Here is a 21,345-nt window from a genome sequence, read left to right as displayed (position 1 = left end):
TGCTATCCCGGGCCTCCTGTCACGCTCCCCGCTCCCCCTTGCTATCCCGGGCCTCCTGTCACGCTCCCCCTTGCTATCCCGGGCCTCCTGTCACGCTCCCCGCTCCCCCTTGCTATCCCGGGCCTCCTGTCACGCTCCCCGCTCCCCCTTGCTATCCCGGGCCTCCTGTCACGCTCCCCGCTCCCCCTTGCTATCCCGGGCCTCCTGTCACGCTCCCCGCTCCCCCTTGCTATCCCGGGCCTCCTGTCACGCTCCCCGCTCCCCCTTGCTATCCCGGGCCTCCTGTCACGCTCCCCGCTCCCCCTTGCTATCCCGGGCCTCCTGTCACGCTCCCCGCTCCCCCTTGCTATCCCGGGCCTCCTGTCACGCTCCCCGCTCCCCCTTGCTATCCCGGGCCTCCTGTCACGCTCCCCCTTGCTATCCCGGGCCTCCTGTCACGCTCCCCCTTGCTATCCCGGGCCTCCTGTCACGCTCCCCGCTCCCCCTTGCTATCCCGGGCCTCCTGTCACGCTCCCCGCTCCCCCAGTTGGCCGAGCGTGAGCCATGAGGTTCTCACATGCTCGGCCACATTATTTATCGCCGCGGGATAAAAGACATTGGCGAGTGACAGCCAGTGGAAGCGTCCGTCTCCGGCCCTTTGGTGGAGCAGCTGGCCTGAGCCCTGGCATGTGACGTGGGGGGGGAGGGGGAGAGACACACCGCGCCGTGTATCATATGATGGAGAGAGGGAGAGGAGAGAGAGAGATAAAGGGACATGGAGAGATAAAGGGAGGGAGGGAGAGGTATGGAAGAGATAGAAAAGGAGAGAGAGAGATATAGGAGAGAGTGAAAATGGGAGGGAGAGAGAGTTATGGGAGAGAGATGGAGAGAGATAAAGGGAGAGAGAGAGGGGGGAGGGAAGGGAGAGAAAGGGAAAGAGAGAAAGAGTAATGGGAGAGAGAGAGAGAGGGTATGGAGGGAGGGTATGTGCAGCAGGTCATTCATCAACAGGATCCTCTGGTCCTCCAGGGCAGGGCAGGACACATGCGGCGCTGAGGAGGAGACGAGCTCTGACGCTCCTCCAGGCCTCCTCATGACGGGGCCTCATATCGCTGTCTGCTGCTGTCCTGAGGGGAGCACCAGCTCTCATGGCATCCATGACACACAAAAACAAGCAGGACATGCATCCGGCGCACACCCCAGGCTAGGGGAGAGAAGCACACATATCTGAGGAGAGCTTTTATTATTGTGACTCTCACCTCATTTACTCCATCAAAAACCATAAACCCTCCAAACACCGGGTCACGACTGAGGGCTGTGTGTGCGTGTGTGTGTGGGGGGGGGGGGTGTAGGGAGGGAGGGGGGGGCTGTCCTGAGGCAGAGGTTGGCATGGCGACGGTGACAGGCGGCTGGCCCGCCTCCAAAGCTATGGCATTCTAGATTGAATTTCCAGCTCCGACGCCCCCTCCCCTCGACCCCCCCTCCGCCCCCCACCAGCGCCCCCAAGGCCTGTCCTAACGGATCTTCTCGCGCCTTTGAAGTGCCGGGACAATCCGATTTGGGCCGGCCCTTGTAAATTGTTACACAGCAAGCCGGCCGGCGTGATCTAATCAGCCAATTGCGGCCTGTTGATTGTAATTGGATGAATTCCCTCGCTGGCCGTTAGGGAAGGGGGGGGCGGTTCCACCGGGGTCACCAGGCCCCTGGGATGAAGATAAACGAGGGAATTACAGGAGAGGGGGATGAAGGTGAAGAGGCGCTGAGGAGAGGAGAGGCTGAGGGCTGGGGTAATGGGCCCATTAGGAGAGCAGACCTGGGAGGGGAAAAGGTAAACACAGCAGACGCTCCTGCTGATGGAGGAGACGCCGCTGAGCTCAGATCAGATTAAAACCTTCACCTCCGCAGCCACATCCGCCCATGTGAGCGGGACGGAAGCTGATTCGGAGTCTGTTTGACACTTCCCACATTAACGGCTGATGGGATGAGCGCACGCCGTCTGATGACGTTCTCGTTCTGGAGAGTCCCACAGCCCAGACCTCAGGAAGTCCCACCAGGAACACGTCACCCAGACCTCAGGAAGTCCCACCAGGAACACGTAATCCCAGTCAAACAGAGTCAGCCAAGCCTGTACCAGTTAGAGTTAGCATGTAGCGGCTACCTCCAGCCCCAGAGGGTCTGAGGTCCACCTGGTGGGTGGGGAGGCCCCAGACACGACAGCCACGCTGACCCCAGACACGCGCAGCGTCTTGGGAATGCTCTGACTGGATTGTCGGCCTGAGCTAAGTCAACACGGGCCAGGTCACGGAGGCTTTGCAGAGAATCAGTCGCAGGCTTTGTTGAGCCGTCACACATTGGTGATAGGTTTAGTTAAGCTGGCCGGACCGGGGAGGCTGGACACACACGCGAACACAGACATATTCATACATTTACATTTAGTCATTTAGCAGACGCTCTTATCCAGAGCGACTTACAGTAAGTACAGGGACGTTCCCCCCGAGGCAAGTAGGGTGAAGTGCCTTGCCCAAGGACACAACGTCATTTGGCACGGCCGGGGAATCGAACTGGCAACCTTCTGATTACTAGCCCGCTTCCCTCAAGGCTCAGCCACCTGACCGCTCAGCCACCTGACTCATACACACACACTCTCGCACCCACACACACACACAAAACAATGATATCATTTTTCTTGTAGGGTCTAGAAAACCATGTATGCATTCAGATACACGTCCGGTGAGCTTCTAGTTGAGCAAGTCCCAGGCGTGTCTCATCTTAGTGGCAGGTGGTTTGACATGTTCATCTGTGTTGTTCCTGTGTGACTGGTTACCTGACCTGACCTGTGTTCTCCTGTGTGACTGGTTACCTGTTCCCCTGTGTGACTGGTTACCTGTTCCCCTGTGTGACTGGTTACCTGACCTGACCTGTGTTCCCCTGTGTGACTGGTTACCTGTTCCCCTGTGTGACTGGTTACCTGACCTGACCTGTGTTCCCCTGTGTGACTGGTTACCTGTTCCCCTGTGTGACTGGTTACCTGACCTGACCTGTGTTCCCCTATGTGACTGGTTACCTGTTCTCCTGTGTGACTGGTGACCTGTCCCTCTGAGTGACTGGTCCTTCTGTCCCTCTGTCCTCTCCCGTGCAGGCGGACCTGAGTGCTAACCTCCAGGACGACAGCAGCTTCTTCTACGGCGTGTCCAGTCAGTACGAGAGCTCAGAGAACATGGTCATCACGTCCTCCACCAAGGTGTGCTCCTTCGGCAAGCAGGTGGTGGAGAAAGTAGAGGTGAGATCATGTGTGTGTGTGTGTGTGTGTGCATGCGTGTGTGTTTGGATTGTACTTGACTAACCACATACCTTTTTCAGATACAACAAATCTGTTCCCATTGATGAGACCAGATATACATAAGAAAACTTCTGATTTCATATTATTGTAGTGTTGAGTGTTTGGTGTAGAGTGTTTGGTGTAGAGTGTTTGGTGTAGAGTGTTTGGTGTTGAGTGTTTGGTGTAGAGTGGTTGGTGTAGAGTGTTTGGTGTTGAGTGTTTGGTGTTGAGTGTTTGGTGTAGAGTGTTTGGTGTAGAGTGTTTGGTGTAGAGTGTTTGGTGTAGAGTGTTTGGTGTTGAGTGTTTGGTGTTGAGTTTGAGTGTTTGGTGTAGAGTGGTTGGTGTAGAGTGGTTGGTGTAGAGTGGGTGGTGTAGAGTGGGTGGTGTAGAGTGGTTGGTGTAGAGTGGGTGGTGTAGAGTGGTTGGTGTAGAGTCGGTGGTGTAGAGTGGGTGGTGTAGAGTGTTTGGTGTAGAGTGAGTGGTGTAGAGTGGTTGGTGTAGAGTGGGTGGTGTAGAGTGGGTGGTGTAGAGTGTTTGGTGTAGAGTGGGTGGTTTAGAGTGGTTGGTGTAGAGTGGGTGGTGTAGAGTGGGTGGTGTAGAGTGGGTGGTGTAGAGTGGGTGGTGTAGAGTGGGTGGTGTAGAGTGTTTGGTGTAGAGTCGGTGGTGTAGAGTGTTTGGTGTAGAGTGGGTGGTGTAGAGTGTTTGGTGTAGAGTCGGTGGTGTAGAGTGTTTGGTGTAGAGTGGGTGGTGTAGAGTGGGTGGTGTAGAGTGGGTGGTGTAGAGTGGGTTGTGTAGAGTGTTTGGTGTAGAGTGTTTGGTGTAGAGTGGGTGGTGTAGAGTGGGTGGTGTAGAGTGGGTTGTGTAGAGTGTTTGGTGTAGAGTGTTTGGTGTAGAGTGGGTGGTGTAGAGTGGGTGGTGTAGAGTGTTTGGTGTAGAGTCGGTGGTGTAGAGTCGGTGGTGTAGAGTGGGTGGTGTAGAGTGTTTGGTGTAGAGTGTTTGGTGTAGAGTGGGTGGTGTAGAGTGGGTGGTGTAGAGTGGGTGGTGTAGAGTCGGTGGTGTAGAGTGGGTGGTGTAGAGTCGGTGGTGTAGAGTCGGTGGTGTAGAGTGGGTGGTGTAGAGTCGGTGGTGTAGAGTGGGTGGTGTAGAGTCGGTGGTGTAGAGTGGGTGGTGTACAGTCGGTGGTGTAGAGTGTAGGTCGTCTAGGATCTGTGTGACACAGCTCACCCCAGACACACCATTGTGTTCAGGGAGGTTTGCATAACTGACAGCTGGGCGGGTGGTTGGGTTCACCTTCAGAGGTCTTGATGGTTCACGACCGGGATCAACACAACCAGAGAGAGAGAGAGAGACCCCTGGGAGAGAGAGACCCCTGGGAGAGAGAGACCCCTGGGAGAGAGAGACCCCTGGGAGAGGGAGAGAGACCCCTGGGAGAGAGAGACCCCTGGGAGAGAGAGAGAGACCCCTGGGAGAGGGAGAGAGACCCCTGGGAGAGGGAGAGAGACCCCTGGGAGAGGGAGAGAGACCCCTGGGAGAGAGAGACCCCTGGGAGAGGGAGAGAGACCCCTGGGAGAGGGAGAGAGACCCCTGGGAGAGGGAGAGAGACCCCTGGGAGAGGGAGAGAGACCCCTGGGAGAGAGAGACCCCTGGGAGAGGTTACCACAGAGCAGACGAGCGCACACATCACACGACCCCACTAACAGTCAACATGACTTACTGTAATGCAGCCTATTATTCAGCAATGCCTCAGTATCAGCCCCAGGCCCGATTGGTATTATGGTATTACACACACACACACACACGCACGCACACACACATCTGGAGAGGTGCTGCCTACTATATAATAACATTTGTTTGGTATTATCTCATTACAGTTGCAATTACCTATTCTGTATGTTTAGTGTCTACCATGAATGTCAATTATGCATATATATATATATATATGCATTTAACGTATTTGCTATTAACATTGTTTATGATGTGATTGGTCGTCATATACAGCCAGGCCCCAGCACTCTCATGAATGTCATATTTTTATGTAGTATGTTGATGTCATCACTGATGATATGTACGTCTCTAAATGTATGTGTTTTTGAAACACCTGTTATATGCTGGTGTTTCGGTTAAAAACCGTTATTATAATGTGCGGTGTTGTGTTTGGCCAGACGGAGTACGCCCGGTTTGAGAACGGACGGTACATGTTCAGGATCCATCGCTCCCCTCTCTGTGAATACATGATCAACTTCATCCACAAGCTCAAGCACCTGCCCGAGAAATACATGATGAACAGCGTTCTGGAGAACTTCACCATATTACAGGTACACCACACACATACACACACCACACAAACATGCAGCACAACACAGACACCACACACACACACACCCCACACAGAAGCAAACACACATGTTCTCAGCCACACAGTATGTGGATAAACAGCCAGTCCACTAAACTGCTGTGCGGGTGCATCCAGATGGTTCTATTTCCATCCGACACCACACACACACACACACACAAACAGACCAACCGTGGCTTTAAAACATGCACCTCAGCGGGCGTGTTGGACTCAGTGTGACTGGGACGGTGTGATAACCTCCCGGAGGGAACAGGGAACCCTTGAGCGTGTCTTCGTCTCAACGCAGGGCTCCTCAGCACTCCTGTCTTCCTCCCTGCTCCCTCCTCAGCATTCCTGCTGGACACTGACAGTGAGGCTATTGAGCCCACGCCGTAGACAGCTTGACAACATGTCGTTAGGTTCTCAATGGGTTGATTTAACTCCCATTAACCATGACCTGCCTGCATCGACACACACACAAACACACAGGCACATACAAACACACAAACTGCAAGGCTTGGCACATTTTTTCAGAGATAAGAATCAGGGAACAATTGCAGTATTCAGTCTGTGTATGGAAGCTGTTGACTTGCGGAAGGCCTGACAGACTCAGCCCTCAGGATGTGTCTTGTTCTCTGACAGCTTTCTGTGTTCCCGGGGTCACGCAGACACCTAGGAGAAGAAAAACGATTGAAAACAAGCCTTGTATGTGATAATGAATGCCCTAATCAAAAATGAATTCACTAGCAGTATCCTTCCATGTGTGTGCTTGTGTGTATGTGGATGTGTATGTGTGCGTGGGTTTGTGCGCACGCGTGTGTGTGTGCACAGGTGGTAACAAACAGGGACACACTGGAGACCCTTCTGTGTATAGCCTACGTGTTTGAGGTGTCCACTAGTGAACACGGTGCCCAGCACCACATCTACAGACTGGTGAAAGACTGACCCCCCCCCCGTGTGGGGGGAACCTACCACAACACAGAACAACAACAACAACAACAGCAGCAGTAAACGTCAGACTGTTTCCTCTGTGAGCCGCGAGCAGCGTTCTAGTGTCAGTCAGGACCCCAGGAAGCACTGTCCGGGCGCCCAAGCTCCGCCCCCGGCGACACTACTGGAGAAGAGGTCGAATCGGATCATCGGGAGTTGGACTGAACCAACTGTGTGAGTGATGGGGGGGAGGGAGGGGGCGGTTGGGTAAATTATTATGGCATATACCAAGGAGCCATACTACAAGACTTTGCATGACGTTGATGTTTTTTAGTTGTTTTTTTTCCATCTCCTTTTCCTAGTGCTTGTTTGATTTAGATTCCTTTTACACAGTTGCATGTGTGGGTGTGCAGGGTGGGGGGGTGGGGGGGGGCGTGGGGTTGGGTTGCCTGTGGGCGCCACCTTCTGGTGTAACTGACATGACACACAGAGAAAATAGAAGAGGGAGGATATGCAAATTGACCCCAGAGTCTGCACATCCATGTTCACTGTTTTGGTGCCAAACTTCGTGTTACATCGACAACATGTACAGAACCACAGTTATGTCCTTTTGAAAATGACAATTTCTCTACAGAAAATCAGAGGCTAAAAGTACTGAAAAAAAAAAATGAATCATTGTACTCAACCGGTTTGATGTTGGATGTTGAATGTTTCTTGTATTGTTTTTTAATTTAATAGATATATGTCAATGTCTGCTAACTTGAGAAAGATTTGGATTTGTTATTCAAGAGAAAGTTGTATCTGTTGAAATCTGGAAACGAAATACAACTGAAACAAAGTAAACCTTTTCTGGATTGGATGTTCTCGGCTCAGTGAGTTTATGTGTGTGTGTGCAAGGAGAACATGAAACTAGGAGTCTAGGAACAATCATGACCGACATTGAAAACTTGCTGTTAAACTGTAGCTGTTCCTGACAGTGGACACAACTGTAGAATGTGATACTGGACACCGCCACCTAGTGGTCTGTTAACATCATCACAGTTTGAGAACGTGTGACGTGTAACTGTATTTACACACCCGTTTATTAATCAAAATGTAACTCAAGGGCAGAAACACAAAACATGTCTCCGGCAGGGGGGGCAGTGCCCCTGTGACAACTAGCTTTGACCCCTTGTGGCCCACCTAAAGGTCTGAATAGTCACAAAACATGCTCTTTTGTCTGTTAATGCCTGCAATTGCAGTGAAGAAAACCACATGACAACGATCATGTTTACTGTAACTGCCCCCTTTAACACTACAACTGGCCCCCTCTTGCCCCCCCGCTCCCCCCCCCCCCCGCGCTTGACCCCCCCCCCCCCCCCCCCCACCCCAGTTGAAATGGTCTGGAACCTCCCCCTGCCATCCAGACATGTACTGACGGACACACGGTAGCTGTAACTTTGTCTGGTACTGCTGTGCCTGACTCCCTAAACCAACATGTGACTGTGGCCTTCAGTGCCCACTGGTGTGGTGTCTGGTGTGTCCGGGGTGGAAGCCAGGGCCCAGAGATGCCAGGACACCCCCCCTCCTCTGGGCATGGCTGGCTTCCACAGTCCCTTACACGTTTCCCTCATGTCCTGAAAACCTTTCTCCAACACTCTGTGTAAATAATACACGCGGTTCTATTCAGATCTCAGGAGAAATCTATATAACGGAGGTTTTCTGAGAAGTGACTCTGGTTTGGACATGTGAATAACAAGTGGGGAAGAAACTCGAGCCGCAAAGGAGATATTATTATTCCCATAATCCCATGTAAAATTATCGAGATTTATTGCTACAATTATGGTAATCCATTCTCAAATGTCTGCTGGGAGAAAGGACAGGTTTGTCATTGTGGGATCGTGAGAACAGGTTCACAGCGCTGGAGTAGCCGTCTTTGTACTGTACTGTACTGTACACGGAGAACCTTATGGTAAACATACACCTGCGCAGCAACACAAGATCAACTGTACACAGGATTCACAATGCTACACTGACGCCAACCTGGAAACAATCGTGTTTGATCTAAATACCTTTCTTAGCTAATAATGTAAAATAATGGTATTTAATATTAACTGGATTAACGTCCATGTGCTGCCGCAGGGATAATGCATACCTGCGTGCAGGTGCACCAATTTAGAAGGCTATTACTTTTCATAGAAATATCATGAATAACTGGTTAAACAAAACAATGAGTCATGAACAGTTTCATCCTCATATACAATGTGCTTAATAGATTTGTATTACAGTAAAAACCTGTAAATGCGCATGAAATGATTGCACCAGCTGGCGTTCATTTTAACTTAGCCTTGTTTTAACGTCCTTTCTAATTCGGGGATGGGGGGTTACATTCTACAAACTTTTTAAGGTTTGCACCAGCGGAATGTAGGCACCGTATGCTATGATATGATTCGAAAGACTATTTGGCACCACTTGGACACATTAGTCGAACTTCGGTCTCCTCCTCCACAGGTAAATTGACACACCCAGTGATGGACTGACGAAACCTAAATGTACCTGCATAACATCGACTGACCGGTAGGAAAGTTTCAGTTGCGTCCGAGATGATCACTATTTTACTAACTCGTAATGTAACATGATTTGATTTACATACGCGCAATGATTCTTCCATGGAGTTTGCTAACGATTTTTAGTTTGGTGTACCACGCGGAATCGAAATGCTCTCCGACCTCTTACTATAAAAACTGTTGGATACGTCGGTTCCCTGGGATTTTTATCGATATTGAAGAATCCCAACGAAGAGGAGCACAACTTTTGAAGTACTACCAAGAGGAGACAGCTTTGAAATGCAGCCGAACATGTTGCCTCACCAGAAACTGTAAGTGTTATAATTAGGCCTATTGTATAAAAATGAGAAGCGTAAAAAAAAATCTAATCTTGTCAATGTTTTTGAAGTTGCTGGGAATTGAAAGGTAAGCTTTTTTTGTTGTCGTTTTGCATAAAGATATTGAATTTTGCGCGATAGACTAATAAATTCGATGGCCTGCTGTCTTTCTGTATCCATAGTTTCCTGTAATCTGGCTATATTCCACTATGACACCATCCAGGAGAATGTAAACTGCTATCACATGCACTGTCCTACACTGGAAAGCTGCATTCTTAGTCACAGAGGAAACGTTATACTTTATAACGTCACTAAAGGTAGGCCTATATCTCAGAATAACATGACTTGCGCAAATAAACCCAAATGTAGCCTACATTCCCACATGAAGAGGGACGCCATGTTAACTGACGTTTCTGGGTTGGTTTGACAGGTGTGGACCCTGACTTGCTGGTGTTTGGGAAGTACTTCACCTCTAATGTGCGGGTGTTACCCCACCTCTACACCAGAGGCAACGCCTCAGAGCCCCTCGCCTCGGACAAGCGCCAGTTCAACCGCCCACCTCCACCCCCACCCCAGCCTTTAACCCCAGCATCTACCCTGAGGACCACCACCATCACTTTGCCCACTCCAACCTCTATCCCCTCCAATACCCCCTCCAATACCCCCTCCACTCCAACCTCTATCCCCTCCAGTACCCCCTCCACTCCAACCTCTATCCCCTCCAGTACCCCCTCCACTCCAACCTCTATCCCCTCCAGTACCCCCTCCACTCCAACCTCTATCCCCTCCAGTACCCCCTCCACTCCAACCTCTATCCCCTCCAGTACCCCCTCCACTCCAACCTCTATCCCCTCCAATACCCCCTCCACTCCAACCTCTACCCCCTCCAGTACCCCCTCCACTCCAACCTCTATCCCCTCCAGTACCCCCTCCAGTTCCCCCTCCACTCCAACCTCTACCCCCTCAAGTACCCCCTCCAGTACCCCCTCCAGTACCCCCTCCACTCCAACCTCTATCCCCTCCAGTACCCCCTCCAGTTCCCCCTCCACTCCAACCTCTACCCCCTCAAGTACCCCCTCCAGTACCCCCTCCAATACCCCCTCCACTCCAACCTCTACCCCCTCCAGTACCCCCTCCACTCCAACCTCTACCCCCTCCAGTACCCCCTCCAGTACCCCCTCCAGTACCCCCTCCACTCCAACCTCTACCCCCTCCAGTACCCCCTCCAGTACCCCCTCCACTCCAACCTCTACCCCCTCCAGTACCCCCTCCAGTACCCCCTCCAGTACCCCCTCCACTCCAACCTCTACCCCCTCCAGTACCCCCTCCAGTACCCCCTCCACTCCAACCTCTACCCCCTCCAGTACCCCCTCCAGTACCACCTCCACTCTAATTTCCACCTTTACCACCTCAACACCCTCCTCCATCACCTCGACCCTCTTCACTCCAACCTCCACCCCCACCACTCCCCCCTACCTTACCTCCACTCCTGGCTCAGCCTCTTCCCCTTACTACTCCTCCACTTCCTCCCTCTCTTCCACACCCGCCCCTCAAGCCACCCACGCTCCCACCACCTCCCCTGCCATTCCTCACACCGCCCAGACCTCAGCCCTTCTGGTCTCCACCCTCATGGATCCCCTCCCCAAGCACCCCACCTCCACCCAGCCTCCCAGCTCCACTGTCACCCAGCCTCCGCCTTCCACCTCCACCCAGCCTCCCACCTCCACCCAGCCTCCGCTTTCAACCTCCACCCAGCTTCCCACCTCCACCTCCCAGGTGGCCCCCAGCACCCCACCCACTCTGACCTCCCAGTCCAACATGGATGGAAGCAAACAGCACCCCAACGACACCAAGGGTTACCTGGGGAGGAACCACACAGCCGGGAGCGAGGGGACCCTGGGGGCCGGCGGAGAGGAGGAGGCCCAGGGAGGGGGCCCGGGCCCCCCATGGCACCTGGCGGCGCACACCCTGCTGGTTGCCGTGGCGACCTGCGTGACGGTGTTGCTGGGCTGCTGCTGCTCTCTGCTGGTGGTGGTGAGCTGGCGGGGGCGACGGAGGAGGAAGGGGTGCTACCGGACGGTCTGGAGGGGCAGGGGGGGGTCCATGCGCCTCGTCAAATACGTCATTGTTAGGGAGAGCTTGTGATTGGGGGGGGGGGGTCAACACTGTTTTCACTGGAAACAGGATATCTCGGGGGGGAAAGTAGAGGAGGGGGGGGGGAGGTGGGGAGGGGGAGGAAGGTGTACAAGGAACTCTAGAACACTTTTTTCCCCAAAAACACGCAGAGTGGGAGACGGCTGATACAATCTGACATCTTCACCAAGAACTTAACTTGATTCAGTTTTTTTTTGGTTTTGTGTGTGTGTGCCTGCAGTAATATGATAGTGTGCTCTCCATTTGGCAGACCAACGTTTCGAAGTGGTCCACTGAGATAAAAGGGGTGTTGATGCCAAGTCCCGCAGGCTGTGGCCCCTGACGGCCGGGCTCCTGAGAGCCCTGACAGGGGCTCCCAAGCAAGACACGCTGCAACAACAGCAGGTCTGTTCAAGACAGGCAGCAGCCTGGCTAAATGGACTGGATGAGGTGTGGAGGTGTGACTCAGGTCTGAGTTTTGGGCCTCCAGGCCAGAACATCACTCTCCTGCAGGACAGCTTACCCGTGGATTGAATGTCTCCTGATCCAGAACTGGATGGACCAGAGACCAGCTGGTTGGAAGGTTGGGACACTTAATGGACAGACATTTAATTGATCCTTTTAGCGAGGTGGCTTTCAGCGTCATCACCCTACTCTGAAGGTCAGGCTGGCAGGAACAAATGTACTTCACAGAGCAAAAACGATGTAGCTGTACTTCCCCATGTGAATAAATAAAAAAAGAGCATTTTATTTACAATGCATTGAGTATATGTGTTTACAACAGGCTTTCAGTCTTGCTTTTGAATAATATGGAACCCGGTTTAGGCAGTCCTGTTTGACAGACGAACATCAAGTTTATTCTTTATATAAATATTTCACTGTAGGACTGTGAAATTGAGCCGTTGATATCTACTGGTGTAGGAACCTCTCTTAATATTGTACAGGACAAGGATAGCTGTCGTATTCTGGCCATTTACAAGTGATTTGATGACATCCACATGCTCAACTAGAATCAATAAGAGTCAATCCGATGGCTTTACAGCGATGTTCAAATGCCATGTCTCCAAGCTGGTTCCTGTGTATGTGTGTTATGGTACACAGTGGAAAGCGTCAGATGTTGAGCAGTTTCTTCACAGCCTCTCTGTACTGGAGCATGCTGCTCTCGCTCTCCCCCTCGTTCTTCAGCCTGGTGACGGCATCCCGGTACGCCTGCACCTCGCTCCTGCCCAGGATCTCCTCTCTGACGGCCCCCTCCTCCGCCCCCCCTGGGGCCTGCATGCGGACCAGGGTGTCCAGCAGGCTGGTCTGAGACGGGCTGGCGTCCCAGCTGTACTGCTCCATGTCGGCCGCGGTCTTCTCCGCCTCCCAGCCTTCCGTTTTCTGAGGAGAGAGGACAGGTCAAGGCTAACCGGTTAGTTACTTGAGATTCCTACCAAACCTTTTGGGGGGGGGTATTTTTCATGCTTTATAGGCCGGCTTTGTGTGACAGGAAAGGCAGGGAGAGAGGGAGAGGGGAAGACATGGAGAAACGGGCCGAGGCTGGATTCGAACACAGGCCCCTGCGGTAAGGCCTCCGCCTACCACACTTACCCGGTGAGCTACCAGACGCCCAGAAACGTTTCAAACATTTCATCTTTAAAAACAATGTGTAACGCAAGAAGTAGGAAAAACCTTGGGTCCTTCTGAAATGGGTCTGTTTTTTGACGAGCGAGGGATGTTTTTGAGGGTGTCGGCTCACCTGTGCGCTCCTCTCAGAGAGATACAGTTTCTCCATACCTGCCATTCCCCATAGGACAAAGGTCCATTGTGAGGGACCCTAAAGCCAGGTCAGGCCCAGCCGTAGCCCCCCTCCTCTCCAGGTGCCTGGGGTGAGAGACGGCCACTACGTCCTCGTGGTCTGGAGGATTCAGCCTGGCTGGGGTTCCTGCAGGCCCTGAGCCAAGGCCCAGAGACAAGGCCCAGGGTCAAGGCCGGCTGAAGATCATCTCTGTTGTTGTCTGACAGAGGACTGAGATGACATCACTGGTTAAGTTGCCGTCGCTGGCAAATATTATCGACCACTTGTCGATAATAGTTCAAGGTAATTAATCATCATCTTTCTAAGTCCCGCTGAGCCAAAGTGAAGGAAGTGAGGAGTGATCTGGTGAAGATGTCCGTCATCGCTCTCCTCCCCGCGGGGGAGAGGCAGAGGCGAGGAGAAGGAATGATGAAGAGAAGGCAGCCATGATGGACGCGCTGACAGACACCCCGCCGCCTGATAAACATCACAGTCTGTGATCATCCTGACAGCACAGATGTGCTTCCCAAGTCTCTATACAGCAGAAGCTGTCAGATAGAGAGACACACACACACACAGAGAGAAGCTGTTCCAGCAGGAGCTGAGAGAGAGAGAGAGAGAGAGAGAGAGAGAGAGAGAGAGAGAGAGAGAGAGAGAGAGAGAGAGAGAGAGAGAGAGAGAGAGAGAGAGAGAGAGAGAGAGAGAGAGAGAGAGAGAGAGAGAGAGAGAGAGAGAGAGAGAGAGAGAGAGAGAGAGAGAGAGAGAGAGAGAGAGAGAGAGAGAGAGACAGGGTAGGGGGGGATAAAGAGAGAGAGAGAGAAGCTGTTCCAGCAGAAACTGTCAAAAGGAGAAAAAAACAGACAGACAGAGACAGTGAGAGAGAGAGACAGTGAGAGAGACTGAGAGACAGTGAGAGAGAGAGAGACAGTGAGAGAGACAGTGAGAGAGGGCAGCCAGGGAGCCTGGCTGCTGCTCGGCAGGGTGAGGTGAAGGCTGCTTGCAGGGTAGCAGGCAGTCCAGGAAGTAGCGACACGGCAGAGTTAGCCAGCAGAGTCCCGTCTCCCCGAGTGGAGAGGCAGAACCACCTCGCTGCCCGTTAACAATCAGCCCCTTTGTAAGCTTGTGTTTCTCTGAACGCAGCTACACTCTCACAGCTGCCCAGAGGCACTGTGCCTTCCTTTGTGCGTGCTAAAGGGCAGCGGACAGTGTTCCGCTTACCGCCTTGGACACCATCCCCCCCCCCGGAAGACCCCCCCCCCCCAAAAAAAAAAAATCCAAGTTTTTTTTTTCTCCTCTCCCCCTGGTTGAAGTCTTACCTTCATGTAAAGCCCTCCTGAGGAGAAGGAGGTCGCCAAGTCTCTAGCTGCCCCGCTTTCATGGAGGAGTCGCTGACCCCAGCCATGGTTCCCTGAGGTGTGGTGTGTGGTTGGCATGGTGTGAATGTGGGGGAAGGGTGGTGGTGGGGGGGGGTGTGGTCAACATCTGATACCCCCGTCTGTGTTCTCCTGGTGGAGGGTGAATGTCACGGCCACAATGGAGCGGCTCGCTATCTTCCTGACCCGCTCATCTCTCTGAGAGGGCTCTAATGGGCCTCCTATCACACCACAGGGAGAAGACACTCTGCTCTCCCTCTGGTACTGGGCCCTGTGCCATCCAGCTACCCTCAGGAGATAGACAGATGGATGTAAATGTCAGGGAGGCGGGTGCTGCCTTTAGAACCAGGCTGATTTGAGAGGGTGAATTCAGGCATCGTCATGTGATCCTGCCTCCTTCAGGAACGGCTCTAATCTGGCGTCTGATCTCAGGAAACCTTTCAAACTGTAAACAGGCGAGGACACAGCCATGGTGGGAGGCGCCCCAGGTGACATTAACCACAGGCACAGCCTTCACAAACAGACTTTATTTTCAAAGGGCACTGAACAGAAAGAGGTGGATGGAGAGAGTGAAAGAGAGATAGAAAGAAATAAAGAGAGGGGGTGGGAGAGAGAGGGGATGGATGAGGAACGGGAGACAGCCCCCAGTTGAGCTTCTGTGAATGAAGGAACCCCTGAAATATTCATGGCCGTGATGAAAGGCTCTCTACAAGCTTGTACGTACTGTGCTGTGTGTCTAAGCCCCTCTCCAGAAGGCCTGGCTTACTGGTGTCACATGTCTAGGGACTGTGACAGACACTGACCACAAAGGGGGCTGGCCAGTTCCACTCTGGTGTTTTGGTGGCACATGGAAAACAGAAGGACTGTCTCCACTGCTGGTTTTTAGGTCAGTCAGGGCAGTGTAACGCCAGTGGTCCTGAACTACTTTCACTGAGAAGTGAGCTTTGGCTGCCCCGGTAGCTCACTGGGTAAGTGTGCGTAAAATGTAGGATGGAAGCCTTAATGTAGCGACCTGGGTTTGAATCCGGCCTGGGCCCTTTGCTGCATGTCTGTACCCCCCCTCTCTCTCTCCCTGACTTTCCTGTCAGTGAAAAAAAATACAAGTGAGTCTTACCCATGATTCGTGGTACAGGACAGTCAGGAGGTAATGTGCATAGTCATCATTCTGCTGTCTCAGTGGGCAGCTGGGGAAAGATAGAGGAGAAAGATTGTGATCTCACAGCTTTACTGGCCAGAGATTATCTGCAAACATTTTGACAATCAATATAACCCACTTACAAAAGAACCTAAACTGTTTTGCCGAACATTCACCAGATGCTTACCTGTCGGTGACGATGGTCAGAGTGTCTGTCTTCTTGCAGTAACGCTCTCCCAAAAGCTTGACCATCTTCTTCCGTGCGTGGTCATCCAAATTCAGACTGGACAGCTTCACCTGGGAGGACAGAAGCATCTCTTAATACCAAACACCAAAAAAGGCTGTCCTTCCAATCCTGCTGTCACAAATCTCTGTATGAGTAACTTTCTTAACCCTTGTGCTGCCTTCGGGTCACATGACCCAAAGGTTCATAACGAACCATCGTTGTGTTTACCCAATTTTATCCAATACAAAAACAAATAAAACCTTTGCAATGTGGGGGGTCTGAGACAGCCCAATGGTTAAAAGAAAATGCTTCATTTGTTTTTGTATGCGGTAAAGTTGTCGCAATACGACGGTGGGTCACAGTGACTGATGGGTCAGAATGACCCGAAGATAACACAAGGTTATCTTCAGGGTTAAGTGACCAAGGTGTTAGGAGTCTTGTAGCTGATGTACTTCTCAGATGAGAAGATAAGATATTTCCCGGTACAATGAAAAACCACGCTCAAAATCTTAAAAGGTCATTTATTTTTAACTGCAGAGACTTAGAGACTAACCCTGCAGTTCAAATCCCCATACATTCATCTGGATAGTAACTCTCAAGTCACATGTGATGTCATGCCCTGGAATGAAACGTAAGCCCACCGTCAATCAGAACAACAAAAAAAACGGATTACTTCTGGCAAATGCATTCGAATTGTATTATTTATATACACGGATGAAGCCTTTGACATGGTAGCGTATGTGTGGTGTGTGTGTTTGAGAGCTGTGGCCAGGTGTGCCTTGAACACAAGACCGTCTGAACAGGGGTGACGTTTCATTTCAATCACCCCAGATGACAGGACGAGGGGAGAGGGGTGGAGGTGATGACAGGACGAGGGGAGAGGTGTGGAGGTGATGACAGGACGAGGGGAGAGGGGTGGAGGTGGGGTTCAGTGAAAGCCTGGTCTCAGTCTGCTTCTGTGGGATTTGTCATGCAATCTATCTTTGATTTCCCAACTAATCCAGAGGGATTAATGGCTGAATAATTCCTACCTCAGGGCCATAATCTAAAGAGGAAAGTGTTAGTGGAGCAGATGGCTGATGATTAATGGGAAGTCCTATATTTCATCAGAGGGGGGGAATCTAAAAATAAGAATAGTTTTAGTTTGAATTCTCAACGGTGGTTGGGCAAAAGTACCCTTTTTTCAGATGTCAATTTTGGACTGACCAAAGTGAATCATCTCTGCATACTGATAGTCACAAACATGACACAAGGAGGAAACCGACGCATGTTAATCAGATCGTTCCCCCAGAGAATAACCCAGCACACACTCACAGACAGGGTGCCCTCTCCCCTGATAGACACTCACAGACAGGGTGCCCTCTCCCCTGAGACACACTCACAGACAGGGTGCCCTCTCCCCTGAGACACACTCACAGACAGGGTGCCCTCTCCCCTGAGACACACTCACAGACAGGGTGCCCTCTCCCCTGATAGACACTCACATACAGGGTGCCCTCCCCTGAGACACACTCACAGACAGGGTGCCCTCCCCTGATAGACACTCACATACAGGGTGCCCTCTCTCCTGATAGACACTCACATACAGGGTGCCCTCCCCTGATAGACACTCACAGACAGGGTGCCCTCCCCTGATAGACACTCACAGACAGGGTGCCCTCCCCTGATAGACACTCACATACAGGGTGCCCTCTCTCCTGAGACACACTCAGACAGGGTGCCCTCTCCCCTGATAAGACACTCACAGACAGGGTGCCCTCCCCTGATAGACACTCACATACAGGGTGCCCTCCCCTGATAGACACTCACATACAGGGTGCCCTCTCTCCTGATAGACACTCACAGACAGGGTGCCCTCCCCTGATAGACACTCACAGACAGGGTGACGATGCGAGCGGCAGGATTCCGGAGAGAGAGGCCTGCAGAAACGAAGGTCTTGCTGTCCACCTTGATGGGGAAGTCCACATCGCAGGCACCATCTGAGTCCAGGGCAGAGGGCCACTCTGTACAGAAGACTGGAGGGGGACAAGAACAATCCTCTCTTTGATAAACAATAGTCTCTGGATCCAAAATAATACTTTCATTCAACACAAGGTGTTGTTTAAGCCAACTGTGGATGCAAACTTAAGTGGTTTACCTTTCAGAGCTTCACAGTGTTTCTTTATGGCTGCAGGCGTCAAATGCAAAAAGTTTGGGATCTGAGCAAGACAAGAGCAGTTGATGAGATTACACACACAGAGCATAAACACAACCGGTTGCAGTGATTTTGTGCTAAAATCAGCCGAACAGCAAAAGCTGTATTAGCCATTTACACCAGAAACAGAAGAACAAGTTCCGTAAGTTACAGACCCAAAGACTCAAAATAAAAAGCGTGCGTGTCATGATGACATTGGTTGGCCAAATGAACAAACTGAAAAAAATATTCATGACAGCTTGCGTTCGCAGATTACTTGGAGTTACTTGGAGTTTTTCCTAGGTAATGTAAATGATGTTCTCTCATTTAACTAAATACTGAACCCAATCCCCTCAACTGAACTGACTGCACTGCAGGAAAGGGAATCATAATAACAAATTGAGTGCAAGAAAGGTGCATTACAAATACAAACAGCTACAGTACAGTAAAATGACAGACAAAACATAACCTACGATAACAAGAGGAGACAATAAAAATGATTAAAAAGGTAATCTTTAAGCAAACTCTTAAAATAGCCAAGCGAAGGAGCATTTCTGATGGAAACAGGTGGTGGGTTCCACAGTTTAGGAGCAGTGAATGAGAAAGTCCATTCACCCCTGTTTTGTGAGCAGAGAGGCTGGTACAGAGTGAAAGTCAGCTGAACCAAACGGTCACAGAGGCTGGTACAGAGTGAAAGAGTCAGCTGAACCGAACAGTCAGAGAGGCTGGTACAGAGTGAAAGAGTCAGCTGAACCGAACAGTCAGAGAGGCTGGTACAGAGTGAAAGAGTCAGCTGAACCAAACGGTCATGAACCCTCACCTTGATGAGCTCCAGGTTGCCCATCTTCTCTGGGGGCACCCCCTTGTTCACAGGGTAGCCCATGCGCACGGGCAGGGGCACTGAGGCGTGTCTGAACGGGGTGGCGGACGGATACACCGCCGTCCAGTCCTGGTCCACCGCCATCTTGTCTGTCCTCGGTTCACCTGCCTTTAAAACGAATACAAACGCAATATAAACTAGTGCTTCAACACCCATGCACACCGTTATTTGTTTCTAGTAAACTGACGGGGATATCGGAATGGTATTAAATTAAACACAGGCTCACCTCTCTTCTAGGTTTCCTTAAAAGTCCTCGGTTGTCTCTATCAGGAAAGCCTGGAATGAACGGAAATCATACTCATGGTGTGGAATAACTTATGTTTATTTTCAAACGTGTTCGCTAAGGATCAACGAAGATAAATTTAGAAAAATGCCGAATCCACTGTGAAATATCAATCTGGTAGTCACAGAGAATTTCAGCAAGGACAGTCTACATAGCTAGAGCGGATCTTGGCTGGGTGAGGGACAACCATGCAGGCTACCAAGCGAGCTTTCAAATATCTATTTCTTACCTCTATTTGCACGAGATTTGTTGGTCGAGACCGCCGTCGCATATGTGACCCTATTCAATCTATGTCCATTGATCGCCCATTGACTAATGATTGGGCCATTTATTCGACCTAAGGACAAAATAGATGTGCTTACTGAGTGTGCGGCCATGTTTCCCGAATGACAGGCTAGTGACGACAACGGCGTATCAGAATGGACATATTAAACGGATGCCTGCAAGATGATCTGTAGACATATTCAGTGCCCCCTACTGTTATAGAAAGACAGTAGCCTCAATCTGTGAAATCCATAAGGAGCGTTCACATTTCCATGCAAATTTCATTTCATTGACAAGTTAAGAAAATGTACGAGTGCCAACATTCAACTATTTCATCACAACAGCAAACTACTGCGGGATTTCTATTCACAAAGTTTATATGCTTGTTTTAAATACATGTATTACTTTGTATTTTAACCCTTTCTCACGCCAGTGTCGGCATCTAGCCTATACGTCATTTGTATTTCCATAATAGAAACGGATTCCAATCACACTGGTCACATGTGTCAAGTGGCCACGCTCGCGCGCGTCTGTCCACATGTGTCGGTAGCATCACCGCCAGCTGCTCGTCTCTACCTCACCGACTAACGGTACCGGACTTCAAAGGAACACGCCGCAAGGGACATAAAAGACGAAAGATAGCCTTAACTTTATAGTTGCATCCAGATTTGCGTTGATTAATGTGGTGTTGGTTACTTCCTAAGTGGTGTAGCCTATCTATATTGTGTCGTTGTGAAGAAAAGTTGTTGCTGGGCAGTCTTCTTAAAGGTAGAATTGTGTTCTCAACAGGTAAGCTTTGAAACATTTGTATTTTATTGAATCAACTTATTGACGTTTTTTGGCCAATGCACGAGACATATGCGTGCGGTAAAAAAAAAACCCCACAACGTAGCCTAAATGTGAATAATTTGAGCTGTTTTAGAATTTGCTGTGACAATGTGATATAGCCTACACACATCACACCTACCGACCCAAGATGTGTTCAAGGAAGCGCTCCTCATTCACTTATCTCTCCTCCATCGTTCTATCCAGAATCAATCCAGTCAAACTTCAACTTTTACTGCATGTGTGTATGAGGGAAATAGAAAACTATTGCCTGGTGATTTATGATTATTTTCGCAGTTTAGACACCCGTACCATGCGAACAATTAAAAACTGGAAAGGAAAGCAACTGATAAAAGGTTAATTTGTGAAATCATTAACATAAAAAGTATATTTGGGGCATCAGTGTCCTACTTCCTTGTAAGACAGTTAGCCTAAATGTGATGGTTATTGTAAATACTTTCTTAGTGTACAGTTTGACTTAAGCAACAAAGAAACTCGATCTATGTTGCGACAGACACATAGATCCCCACACTGTCATCACATCTTCTACGGTTTTGGACCCGGCGCAGCTGGGGTTGCTAGCTCCAGTTACATTTCATCTCTCGCCACAAAAGCTTGTTTCCGATCTCTCTTGGAGGCATCCCTTCAACACCTACAGTATCAGGGCTGTGTATCGGTGTCTCTTTAAGGAGGGCTTGTTAGTTGTTGCTAATTAGTTCGCTTGAGTTTTTCCACAAGTGATACTTGTTATATATATATAGGCCTATTCTCTTTTTTTTCTTCTTTTTTTCTAATCAATGTGTTTATTCCCAGGTGTTTTGCACCCCCCCCCCCCAAGTTAGGCTACTTAAAG

The 21,345-nt window shown here is 50.6% G+C and overlaps 4 protein-coding genes across 5 annotated transcripts in view; 3 read left to right on the top strand and 1 right to left on the bottom strand.

Moving 5' to 3' along the window:
* LOC134020808 (transcriptional enhancer factor TEF-3-like) overlaps positions 1-7,419 on the top strand; it is a 29,718-nt gene extending 22,299 nt beyond the window's left edge. For both annotated transcript variants that reach the window (XM_062461064.1, XM_062461063.1), the window contains exons 10-12: positions 3,119-3,259; positions 5,461-5,613; positions 6,462-7,419. In XM_062461064.1, coding sequence (XP_062317048.1) covers positions 3,119-3,259; positions 5,461-5,613; positions 6,462-6,575 — 408 coding nt within the window. In that variant the 3' untranslated portion in view covers positions 6,576-7,419. The remainder of the gene's footprint in view (positions 1-3,118; positions 3,260-5,460; positions 5,614-6,461) is intronic.
* Positions 7,420-8,160: 741 nt separating this feature from the next.
* LOC134020603 (mucin-2-like) lies at positions 8,161-11,568 on the top strand. Its single transcript, XM_062460759.1, has 4 exons — positions 8,161-9,417; positions 9,606-9,740; positions 9,854-10,013; positions 10,563-11,568. Exons 1-4 carry the CDS (start codon positions 9,198-9,200, stop codon positions 11,566-11,568), a joined length of 1,521 nt encoding a protein of 506 aa, XP_062316743.1. The 5' UTR covers positions 8,161-9,197.
* Positions 11,569-12,280: 712 nt separating this feature from the next.
* On the bottom strand, positions 12,281-19,823 carry mrps35 (mitochondrial ribosomal protein S35). Its single transcript, XM_062461065.1, has 8 exons — positions 19,633-19,823; positions 19,347-19,396; positions 19,061-19,228; positions 18,205-18,265; positions 17,943-18,082; positions 16,029-16,138; positions 15,821-15,890; positions 12,281-12,936 (listed from the first exon to the last, which is right to left on the bottom strand). Exons 1-8 carry the CDS (start codon positions 19,778-19,780, stop codon positions 12,667-12,669), a joined length of 1,017 nt encoding a protein of 338 aa, XP_062317049.1. The 5' UTR covers positions 19,781-19,823; the 3' UTR covers positions 12,281-12,666.
* Positions 19,824-20,190: 367 nt separating this feature from the next.
* The window catches only part of kcnq1.2 (potassium voltage-gated channel, KQT-like subfamily, member 1.2), a 28,989-nt gene continuing 27,834 nt past the window's right edge, over positions 20,191-21,345 (top strand). The window contains exon 1 of the mRNA XM_062460758.1: positions 20,191-20,456. The gene's annotated coding sequence lies outside the window, so the exon portion shown is untranslated. The remainder of the gene's footprint in view (positions 20,457-21,345) is intronic.

This window comes from Osmerus eperlanus, chromosome 5 (genome assembly GCF_963692335.1).
Source record: "Osmerus eperlanus chromosome 5, fOsmEpe2.1, whole genome shotgun sequence".
In the NCBI taxonomy this organism is placed as follows: Eukaryota; Metazoa; Chordata; class Actinopteri; order Osmeriformes; family Osmeridae; genus Osmerus; species Osmerus eperlanus.
Note: the sequence above shows the minus strand (reverse complement) of the source record. Positions and strands in the feature narration are given on the sequence as shown.

Bases quoted from the DNA above. Each gene is read 5' to 3' on its own strand.
- LOC134020603 (XM_062460759.1), top strand. From the start codon at position 9,198: ATGATTCTTCCATGGAGTTTGCTAACGATTTTTAGTTTGGTGTACCAC. The intron at 9,418-9,605 runs GTAAGTGTTATA...CTGTATCCATAG, and splicing joins ATGTTGCCTCACCAGAAACT to TTTCCTGTAATCTGGCTATA. The intron at 10,014-10,562 runs ATCTACCCTGAG...TACCCCCTCCAC, and splicing joins CCCCAGCCTTTAACCCCAGC to TCCAACCTCTACCCCCTCCA.
- mrps35 (XM_062461065.1), bottom strand. From the start codon at position 19,780: ATGGCCGCACACTCAGTAAGCACATCTATTTTGTCCTTAGGTCGAATA. The intron at 19,229-19,346 runs GTGAGCCTGTGT...TTCGTTTTAAAG, and splicing joins TAAGGAAACCTAGAAGAGAG to GCAGGTGAACCGAGGACAGA. The intron at 18,083-18,204 runs GTAAACCACTTA...GTCCCCCTCCAG, and splicing joins ACACTGTGAAGCTCTGAAAG to TCTTCTGTACAGAGTGGCCC.